Source organism: Plecotus auritus (genome assembly GCF_963455305.1).
Source record: "Plecotus auritus genome assembly, chromosome: 9".
NCBI lineage: Eukaryota > Metazoa > Chordata > Mammalia > Chiroptera > Vespertilionidae > Plecotus > Plecotus auritus.
In genome coordinates, this window is record NC_137783.1 from 86,777,865 (window position 1) to 86,790,179 (window position 12,315).

General features: G+C 38.5%; 1 protein-coding gene across 1 annotated transcript in view; it reads right to left on the reverse strand.

Annotated features, from left to right (window-relative positions):
• Positions 1-12,315, reverse strand: part of ARHGAP42 (Rho GTPase activating protein 42) — a 264,851-nt gene that overhangs the window by 165,043 nt on the left and 87,493 nt on the right. Inside the window, exon 3 of the mRNA XM_080642332.1 lies at positions 5,175-5,236. Within this exon, the coding sequence (XP_080498458.1) occupies positions 5,175-5,236 (62 nt within the window). The remainder of the gene's footprint in view (positions 1-5,174; positions 5,237-12,315) is intronic.

Consider the following 12,315-nt stretch of genomic DNA (forward strand, 5'->3'; position numbering starts at 1 on the left):
GCTGAGGGACACACACCCCCGTGCACGAATTTCATGCACTGGGCCTCTAGTTTTTAATGAAAACAGTTTTAGTTTGGAACATTATGGATATGTGAAGTCTCTGGAGCCCAAAACCTGGGTGTAAACTGTGGCATACCATTTATTGGCTATATTCTTTGAGTTTGCTCTTCTTTAAAATGGGTGTATTAGCTCTGGTTCAGTTGGTTATGTTCCATTCAGTGCACCAAAAGGTTGTCAGTTCAATTCTTGATCAGAGCATGTGCCTGGATTGAGGACTTGTTCCCCAGTAGGAGGTGTGCAGGAGGTGGCCAATGGCTGATTCACTCTCACATCAATGTTTCTCTCTCTCTCTCTCTCTTCCTTCCTCTCTCTCTAAAAATCAATAAAAATGTTTTTTAAAAACTTAAAAAGGGGGTTGTATTAATAATGTCACCTCAGAGAGGTGCTATGCAGATTAAATTGGTTTAACATATAAAGCAATTACCATAGCAGTGCCTGGCACCTTGAAAACGCTCAGGGTCAGCTGTTATCTCCAACAGTGCTTCCCAATAATGATTACTTGACTTGAATTATATTTCTAACACATTTCAGGTGCTTATACCTTCCTATGACTAGTGTCTAACATATTGGGTAGCTCAGATACATTTTTTTAAAAATCTCTTGAGACATTATAATAAGAGCTCAACATCTTGTGTCAATAACCCAAGTAACTTATGTTAGATCTAAAACTATTTTGAGTCTACTTCCTATTAACCCTTACCTAGTCTTGCTTATGCTTTAAAGAAAGTATAAAAAAGGAAAATAGAAGTTATAATTCTCTTATAAAGTGAATGTTAAGGTTAGAGTTTCCCTCCCAGCCTCTCATAATTTTTTTTGTTTCAAAGTAATATCCAGACACCTAGCCTATTTCAGGAAAAGTATTTTCATTACCCAAAAATTTTTTTAAAAAAAGTAATCTGGGCACTAAATAGAAAGAATTTAAATCCTGGCAAACATAAAGCAAATTTGTAAACTTACATGTCAAAGGTCAAATGTTAATGCTAAATGCTGGAAGTGATCATAATTTAAAAGAAAGTTTCTTATATTCATCAAAATGAAAACTATAAGAAATAAGTACATCTGTATAAATTCTTCAAATTAACATAAGCTAAAATATTCTGAAGTTGAGGCTTCCTCAATTGGTGATAAAAATATATCTTAAAACTATTTCGCTGTGAGCGCCTGTGCGCGCATGCAGACACACACACACACACACACACACACACACACACACACACACACACTTGTCAAAGTTAGGTACTAAAAGTACCCATAAAGTAAAGGCCCCCAAGCAGGAGTAGAGGAGAAGCATAGAGTGGGTCAGATAATTTGGACCCTCAATCTTGAAGAACAGCTAGACCCACTGAATCCACAACCTGTAAGTTTCTAGTTAATATCTTTCCACAACCCTACTGTAGCAAAGTGAATAAATGGGACTTAAGCAAGCTGTCCAACAGCGTTCTCCTGATTCTCCTACTGATCTAAATCTCCTATGTTGAGTTTACCTCATCTGATCAACCTCTGGACTCAACCACCTCAGGGTTCAATTCTCCCACATTTTCTCTTCTGTCTGCACACTCACAGATTGGGTGATCTCATTCATCCCATAGCTTTAAATACACTCTACATGTTGTCAACTTCTAATTTTATATCTCTAGTCCCATCTGCTACCCCTGACCTCTCTGGACTCATATCCAGCTGCTCCCTAGGCAAGGTTACTTAGATACCCAGGAGGCATCTAAATAGATTCAAACTTTTAACTATTTCCTTCCCATCTCCTTCCTCATCTCAATAAATGGCAACATCTACCAGCTGCATTATTTTTTCATTTTAGTACTTACCACCATCAGACATAATTTGTTTAATGCCTATTTCTCCCCAGGAGAATGCAAGCTACACAAACAGTTATTTCTGTCACAATATATGAGGGCTAAACGGGACTAATTTAGGCTGTATGGAAAATGCAAGCCCCAGAAGTGATCTATGGGGTAAAGTCTGACTGACAAGATGAAGCCAATGGAAGGATACGATCAGGATGTTCAAGGCAGAGGACATGACAAATACAAAGGTCTAAGTCCCAAAGAAGCTTGTAGGGACACATTAGGAGAAACTAAAGCCCCTTAGGCTGGAGAACAGGGAACCAGAGGGAGACTACTGAGAAGGGAGGAAGGGGGAAGAGAGTAAGGTTCCAGGAATTCAGGAAAAGAAAATGTCAAGTTCGAAGGCGAGGAGGCAATCGAGTCAAATTCAGTATTTCAATACAAATAACAAGAGGTAACAGAGACCTCTTCCAGACTCAACTAAGACTTCATGCTTCCTTAGGTGGTTCTGTTGGTATGTTAGTAACTGAAACAAATTATTTTCCTATTACTTTATCTGATTCACTTTTTTGTTGTGGTACAACTAGGTATTTTTAGTTGGCTTTAGCAGAATTTTTTTTTTTTTAAGAAACTCAGTTAATAAAAAGCTAAAAGGTTCCATTTCTTTAAAAAGGTCAATATTTTCTTTGGTCTCTTTTTTTAGGCAAATAGCCTTTTTAGGTCATCCCGATGATATATTCATCTAATTATGGTAATTCATTGGTGACATGCGAATTTGTTTAAACTGTTAAGTGTCCTCTTTCATCTTCTTGAGATTTTATTTTTGTTTCGTCACTGTTCTGACATACTTAGGTTTTAGTCAAATTCAATCATGCAAGTTATGATTTATCACTGAAAAACATAGGCTTTATATGAATTACAGAACTCCTTTACACTTTCTTAGTATATATTCTTAAAATATCCTACTTCTAAAATGAATCACTAATTTTCAAAACACAAATTCTTCAAGATCTTTATACAAGATCTGCTACCAACTATTCCTTCAGTTCTACTAACATCATGTGACTAAAAGTGTTGATTAATCACTCCTGTATTTAGATTTGTGTGTTATTGATTACTTTAATAGACTCTTTTGGAAATGCAATTAGGCTTTTATCTGTAGATGTTTTTCCCTCATTATTTTACATTCTTTATTTCAGACCTTCTCTGAAACAACAGGAAAAGCAAGAAAAACCACAATATGACTTCACTCATTAATGAAGTATTTCTTCCTTGCCCCAACACGAGAACTATGGCTGAAGGCAACAATGATGAATTCTGAAACACCAGAGTTGATCTAATCCTATCTCCATGGCTTTTAAGACACTCTACCCCAATCCTCAGCCTTTTCTTCTCCTTGGCCTTTGTCTTTTATCCTGTGATCATATTGGTCATCATATTGGATGTCTCAAGATCCTGTTCATAAAACATCCAAATCTCTGAGCTCAGCCTTCTTGATTCCTAAGGTCTGACTTCCCACTCAGCTACATCTTAACTTCATTATCTAGATCAGCTCCACTGCCAAGTTCAGTATGTTTCAACTCCCACTCCTGGTAACAACTTCCGTGTCCTCCTCTGTCAATAGTGAAATTTAGCATTAATAACTAGTCATGCTTGTCCTCTCTGCTTTCTTTGTTTTCCCAAATATATTTGATTGATTTTTAGAAAGAAAGGAAAGGAGAGGGAGAGAGACAGAGACTGTTCTAAACTATTTCTACAAACTCCTCTCAAAGCAAATGACCACTCCTTCCTAACACTCTTTTCCACCTGCCCATCCAACTGTCCAAAGGTCTCCGTTTTAACCAATCCTCTCTTCCTTTTCTCCCGGCTCAGAAGAAGAGCTTTTCCCCAGGTGCCTTTAGGTTTCCTCAGTTCTATAAGAACATTCCCTTGGCTCTTTTCTCCCCTGCAAGCTACAACACACTTTCCCACACTCTTCAACTAATACATTTTCTAAAATGATAGCTCATGCTAGTTGGTTTATCGCTCTTCTTCATTACTTGTACAGGATCTGAATCACAACCTCACTCACCCAGAACTGAATATTCCCCTGACTTCCATGCCATTTCCAACTCTTTATTTACACATATCTCTAACCATTCTTTCCCTGTTTCCATCAGCATCTGTTCTTCTGGGTCATAGTGCACTCACTACCCACATCTCCCCACGGAAATTCGATTTCATCTCAGGCAGCTGCTGTGAGGATTATGTATAAAGTACATAAAAGTATCCTAGTTAGCCTCAAGACTCCAATCGAAGTCACCTCCACTTGTAGTCCAGATCACACTGTATGGCTCTCTCTCTGATACTGAGACCAGATGCAAGGTAAGCTGATGTTTTCTAAGAGAATATGGTTACCCCTTCTCCCCGATATTTCTTCCACACCTCATCTCTTTGTCAACATGGCCACCAAATTTATCTCACCTAAATCCCATACCGGTCCTCTCATTTGCTATTCAAAAATTTCTAGCCACTGCTCTTCCTTATCCATTTAGCAAATGACACCAAACTGCGCTGCATTTCTAGCACATTTAGTCCACATTTGAGTTTACTTATGTTTACCTATAATTCCCTAACACAATGCTGAAGTACAGTGATATCAAAGGTGATGTCTTAAAGAAGTGTGTAGCTCTCACCATAACTGACAACATCTTCATCACCATTAACATTTACTATGTGCCAGGTATTACTTTACAACAATCCTTGGGGTATAGCATACTATTTATTCCATACACATATAGAAAGACTGGGTCATAGACAGGGCTCTTCACAGAAATTTAATGGGTCTGAATTATACTTGAAAATGAATAAATATATTACTAATAACCAAGCATTGATACTGCCACATAAATTAACCTGTCAACCTGGAAAGCATTCCCTTTTTTTCCCAGCCCAGCAAAATCATCCCAGCCTTCAACACCCAATTCATGAATTGCCTTTAATACTTGTAATGTGTCTTTATTATAACACTAAGGTTATTTAGAAGGTTGCTCAATTAGAATGGATTTCATAATGGCAGTTGGTTCAATATTTTTAATTATTAGGAAAATAAACTGGAAAACAAAATGGATGTAATTTACATATGTTGAAAATGAAATAAGTAGAAATAGCTTATCTTATTAGCAACATTTGATCATCATTCAACTTTTTTCTGTAACATTTAGTACACACATCACATTATAAGGTCTGCTATGGTTAAGCCTAATTCAAAAGATCTATTCTTTTTTAAAAAATCCAAACAAAGCATTATTCTTAAGAAATGAGTAACAGACTTACCAGTCTTCTCCTTTCTTCTTCTACTGTGATGAGTAGTCTTGCAAATTCTTTTAGCGACTGAGCTATTTAGAAGACAAATTTTAAAAAGTATTAACCTCTTTTCATTGCTAATACCTAACTGCACAGGAACAAACATTACAATGAAACTAGTTATAAATTTGTATTTATTCTATGGTTTTATGTTTTTATAACCATAACACAGTATATACAATAGAATCTCAATGAATAACAGCTTTAGATAAGATGTTTGTATGCCACAAATCAAAGTTAAGCACACAGCAAGTACAATATTTTTTTTCTTTAAAGACACTAGGGGAATATAGTTTATATACTTAATATATAAAACTCTCACATTAATAAACAGAAATATAGTACTGGAATCACTTCTAAACAGAATATTACAAATAAGGAAAAGCATATTAAATCTATAAGAAGCAATAAATCCAGTACTATTTAGATGACTTAGTAGCAGCCAGTAATACAAGGGCCCCCACTGTATCTTTCTAGAAGTTCAACAAATTTTGTATTCTTCCTATATCTACAATATTTTAAACCTTTGCTAGTCAGTGTTGTGAAATGACCACCAGCATCAGCATTTGGGAACTTATTAAAAATACAGACTCTCACGCACAACCCCAGAATCTGCATTTTAACAAAATGCCCAGGTGACCTGCTTGCATATAAGTTTGCATGCACTGCTTTAGAAAATTATCGGATCTATATTGCCCTAGCCTGAGGAAAGAACCAACTATTCAGAAACTTTAAAAGAATAAACCAAAAATAAATAAATGGGAACTTATAGTAGCCTATTATTTTAAAATGCATAGTTCCAAATGGCAATTGTGAAAAGTAATTTATCCACATCAGTTTTTGTACCTTATACTTAATATGAATTACTAACTAAAATAAAAAGGTTTTGTTACAATACTAAGGAAACAAATAAGATAAATGCAAAATTTGTTTTCATTTAACCTGTGAACCTTCCCTTCTATGCCCCTATTCTTTAGGCTCTCCCCATCCCCTTCATTCACCCATACTAATATTGAAAACATTGTGCGAGACCAGAAGTCTAATAAGTCTGGCCTCAAGCCCACAATAAAGGCAAGTAAGTGAGGAAAACAAAGCAAGAGTCACATTATCAGAACTTATTAAGGAAGAGAAAGAATGCTTTCCACTCAAGAATTTAAAAGGGCAGTACCTCCCAGCAGGCTCCCAGATGTCTGCAGGGAGTGCACGCTGCCAGAGTGAACTCCCTCACCAGGCCTCCTCACCAGTCCACCGGGACCCAGCATCCTAGGATCCGGCTCCAAGACCCCACAGTGATTGCAAGCCAGGGGGAACACTGTGTCCCACCCCACCCTGGACCCCAGAAGCATACTGATAAGCCTGATCAGGAGCCACCCAGTGCCCGCTCTACCCCGAGTCCTGGGAACTGCTACCGGGGCGACCTGGAGCAACCCAGAGCACAACCTACTCTGGGCCATAGGAGAGCAGGGACTGTGTGATCCAGAACAACCTGTGTGACCCAGAGCAACCAGTGCCTGCTCCATCCAGGCCCCTTGGACAACCATGCTGGGGTGACCCGGAGCAACCCACACCGCTTCACCCCATCCCGGGAGGGGTGACCCAGAGCAACACAGTGCACACCTCACTCAGAGCTCGGACTGTGCGAACCAGGACAATCCACGCCAGCTCCATCCAGGCCCCCAGGACAGTCCTGCCGGGGCCATCAGAGCAACCCAATGTGCACCTCATTCGAGGTGACAGGAGAGCACACACTGAGTGACCTAGGGCAACCCACCCCTGCTCCACACTGAGCGGGGGGCGAACTGGAGCAACACAGCAAGTGTCTCACTCCAAGCTACGAGAAAGCGAGGACTGTGTGACCCAGAGCAACCTGTGCCCACTCCACCCCGAGCCCAGGGTCTTATTGCCAGGGCAAACTGGAGTAACCCAGCGAGTGCCCCACTCAGGCTACAGGGGAGCTCTGACTGTGCAACCCAGAGCAACCAGCACCCGTTTCTCTCTGGCCCCTTGGGCAGTCCTGCAGGGGCTACCCAGAGAAACCCAGCACACACCTCACTCTGGGCCATAGGAGAGAGCTGCTAAGTGACCCAGAACAAGTCAGTGTGCACAGCCAGGGGCCACAGGCCCACACTGCAATGCGCTGCCAGAGGGACTTGGGTGCCACCCTGCCACAGGTGCCAGGGCCACACAGAGAATCGCATGCCAGAGGGCTCTGGGTCCTCACAGGGAGTCACACACCAGAGGAACTTTGCACATACTCCCACCACCCCAAGCATCTGAAGCAGACAACTGAGGGACCAGATCCATTGGAGAAGGGGATACAACTGAGAGCAGAGACAATAAAGGTGTGAGACACAAGGCAGACCCAGCCTCTGGGCTAACAATTTCTGGACCATTGCCCTGATAGGGTCTTCAACTTCTCAAATCCCAAGCAGGGTGCCCAGGGCCAGAAAGAGACAGCAAAAATGGGGAGACAAAGGAACAACCCTCCTAAGGAAAGAAAATGAGGACGCGGCAGGAAAGTAAATGAAACAGAGGCATGCAATATGTCAGAAAAAGAATTTAGATTAAGGGTCATACAGTTCATAAACCAAATGGATGAGAAAATCAACAACTTATGTAAGAATCAAAAATTATATAGCTACAATAAAAACCACAATAGAAGGTTTCAAAAGTAGACTAGAATAAGTGAAGGACCGAATTAGTGAGTTAGAAGATAGGGCAGAAAAACACACCCAATCTGAACAGCAATTGGAGAAAAAAATTAGAAAGCAGGAGGAGAACTGCTAGGTTTACAGTAAACTAAGCTGGTTTGAAATGCTATCCCTACCCATTCACAGCAGGTTTTATTCACAGTTACCAAAACAGAAATCAAAGGATTACCTGGGAATCAGATAAATCTTTTAAACACATTAATGGCCTTAGAGTACTGATTACTTTTTAAAAAGTTTTAATTTCTGCAAAAATAACTCTACCAATGTAACCCAGTTTTGACAATAGTAAGTTGAACAGAAACCATTTTTCAAATATATGGATTTTAACTGGAGGGCATAATAACATATTCTGTTTTTGTTCTATTGGCATCTATGCGTAAAGAAAGCATTCCGTCATCATTCTGGCAGCTATCTACTGCTGCTGAAGATCTCTTTTGGTGAGTCTGAAAGAAATCTCAATGAAACTTTGGGTGACAGAAGAAGCATTGAACAGACTGTCAAACTACAGCGGGAAGACAGGGGAGGTTGGGGGGGGGGAGGGCTGTAAGAGATCAACCGAAGGACTTGTACGCATGCATATAAGCATAACCAATGGATACAAGACACTGGGGGGGGGGGCAGGTAAAGGCATGTACTGGGGGATAGGGGAGGCCGGGGTTGGGGGGGAAGTCAATGGGGAAAAAAAAAAAAAGGAGACATATGTACTACTATTTGTAATACTTCAAACAATAAGAAAAATAAAAAATAAAGAAGACAACATTAACATGCCTAGGGAAAAAGAATCTAAGAGATAAGTCAGTTTGGGCTACAGGAATTGGAGGCAGCTGGTACTCCTGAAGGTGAGAAAACAAGAGGAGATATAGAGAAATAGTTGAAAGTAAAGAAACACTTTAACCCCACATTTCTCTCAATGCCTCCCAAACTACTTAGTTATTATTTTTTTAAAAAGGAAAAGAAAACCTTACCAGCACATGCTTCCTTTTATTGGCATCTATTAGATGACATAGTCTAACAAAACATGGGCCAAGAGAAAAGGTTATGGAATCTAGAGATACTAGGCCCGATACAGAAAAGAAGCAAATGGAATTCTCAAGATGACACAGCTGTATAGCCCAGGACAATAGCTGTACAAAAGACCAAGAGAGGATCTGCAGAGCACATACAAGAGACAACCAAAGAATGCATAAATGAGTAGAACAGCAAATCTATCTCTCTCTCTCTCTCTCTCTCTCTCTCTCTCTCTCCCCACCCCACCCCGTCTCTGAAAAAAATACAAAAAAAAAAAAAAGAAGTAGCAAGATAGTTATGATTTTTATAGAAATGGGAGAAATGGCTAAAAGTTCAAAATGCTCTTTATGCGGAATTAAGTGGTGGAGAGTGGTAAGATACAGGATAACTTTTTAAATAAATAATAAAAATAAAACAAGCTATTCATGCTTTATTTTCCTACTGGCCTAAATTCTGGGAGGGCATAGATCACATATTATTAATTTTCCCAAAGAGCAAAGTAAATATCTAGCACACAGAAGCCTGTCAAGTGGTATTTTTGGAATAAATAAAAATATAACCTGATCCTAAAGTGGCCCAGAAAATGATCACTGGCCCACGTAGTGGTGCCCTAAAAGTGCCTGGCAGTCTGTTACTCTGAGGACTGCGTGAGAGACCCATTGTGAATAAAACCCATTGTGAGAGACCACAAGTCCACGGGCTTCCCCAGGTAACCATTACTCTGAGTAAACTGTGGAGTTGCCTTAAATCCGATTTTGATTACAACTAAGGAAGCTCAGGTTCTCATTGCACTGTTGAACTTCTTTGTACAAAAATGAATATTTCTGCTTTACTTGGTTCTGATCTGTTTCCAATATTAATACGATTTATAGACTCAGTACCTAGAAATTGATTATAATGAGAATGTCGAAGGAGAAAAATTTTGACGTGCAAAAGCAATCAAGTCTGCTTCCTCAAAACATGAACTATTCTCCTTCCAGCAATTTTTTGAGTCTCCCCCAAATTAACAAGTTTTGTTCCCTCTTTCTATTGTTGATTTTTCAGGGAAATTACTTGGAAAAAAAGATTGTTCTCTTTAAATATTAAAAGTATATTTAAAGTCTCAGTTCCATAAAAGTATATGTTTCTGGGTCTAAATGAAGATACTCGTGTTTGTCATTTGTTCTATATAAAAAAAAAAAGGAACAGTAAATATTTAATGAATTAGTGACAGTGGCCTACCAACTTTTAAAACCCTTATTAATGTTTTCCCCTAATCTTTTTACTTATAATGATGTCAAAGTACTACATTAATAGTTTACTAAGCACACAATAACAGAAAGAAAATAGTAATTAACAATCCTGTGAAGCAGATATAAAATGATTCAATGTGGGTTTTAGGATTAAGGGCTGAAGAATAGCCATTCCCTTCCCTGCCTGCTCCACCCTCCAAGTAACTTCTAACATAATGAGAAGCCAGTATTAGAATCTCTGGTGCCAGGGATCCACAAATGCCCTCAAGACTATGAAAACCGGAGGGAGTCTATTCTCACCAGAACTTGGGCAGAAAATACATACAAAATGACCCTCCCAGTACCCATCACAGTGCCTTATACAAAACAGCTATTAATGTTGCGACTGCTTGAGCCATTTCTTCTAAAACTTAACTTAAGCAAATTCATAAAACATTTATTACATGCAAATTCCTAATACCCAAGTACTTTCTTTTATAAGCAACTATTTGTGCTACTCTATATTTATCAATATTAATATTTACATAAATAACCATTTCATTATCTGATTGTGGAGGTCCAAACTAATTTCAAACATTAACAGCTGATCCTGCAATTATAGGTGGTATGACAGGAGCTTGATTTCATGAGAACAATATTCCCAAAACAATACTTAAAACACAATGGGCTTTCAATAGATGATCGTTACATGAATTAATGAAATTAACAATACATTTCCACAGCCTGTTTGCTCTATGAGAAACATAAAACCCTTATTCTAGGCTTCATAAAATACTCTGAAAGGAATAGCCAGATAGTTTGGAAAATTATGTTAGCTATCCACATTCTTGCCACCTGCATGAAACTTTCCTGGCTGTATTCACCAGTAATAATCTTTCCCCTTCCTGACCATCTGGACCACGAGATTACTGGAGAGCAACCAAAATATAATTTCACATATAAATGTTAACTTCCCAACAAATTACTGAGGTCAAGAATATTGCTATAGGCTTTCCTTTTTATCTCCACAATGTGATATTGGAAAAACACTTTTGGAACAAAAGAAATCAATTTTTCAGGTGTATTTATGACAGGTCCTGAGAGTATAAACATTCACAAAGCCAAGAGTCAGATTATATTTATAAGGTGAGAAGTATGATAATGGCTTTTCTATTTACCAATATTATACTACTCAAGTCCAAAACATTCCTGAACTTATACATGCATAGCTCATAGATACAGAAAACAGTGTGGTGAAGGCCAGGGGAGGAACAGAGTGAGGGAGGGGAAGTGGAGGACATCTGTAATAGTGTCAACAATAAAAAAAAAATTTTTTTTAAAGGATCATAAAAATAAATAAATAAAATACTTATTTCCTAACAATCTTTTCAACTGGCTTAAATTTAGCATACTATTTTTTAAAATATATTTTTATTGATTTCAGAGAGGGAGAGAGAGAAATAGAAACATCAATAATGAGAGAGAATCATTGATCAGCTGTCTCTTGCACACACCCCCACTAGGGATAGAGCCCACAACCCAGGTATGTGCCCTGATCCGGAATCGAACTGTGACCTCCTGATTCATAGGTCAACACTCAATCACTGAGCCACACCGGCCAGGCCACACTACTATTTTTGAATGTGGAAAACCTGTTTAGAGTCTGGGAGTAGGAATGGAGAGGAAAAAAAACAACAACTCCCTGTTCATTGTTAACATAACTCCACTACCTTAAATACTAACCATTATACTATTAAATGTTTCAACAATTGATCAACTTGGTCTTTACAGATTCTGCAACTAGAAGAATTGAGAAAGCATGTCCCTCTTGCATCCAACCAACATTTATATCATAATCAGACAATGAGGTATTAAATATTTCTCTCAGAGTCTTTCCTCAAACCTAAATAGCATAAATACATACTCAAACAAAGTACAGGTCACAAATTGATAAATATAGAATGTTATGTCAACAACCCAAGTTTTCATCTTATTAGAGTGAACAAATATCACTTTTGACATTCAGCTATGCTAAAAAATAGAGAGAACTGGGTTAGCAGTAGGCCTTAGACTTGGTTAAATATCAGTGGAAAACCTATAAAAATCAGTTTAAACCAATGCAGTCATATTTTATAAACCCAGATGATGGCCCAACAGTCACTTTCTTATTTGGGTGTGAGA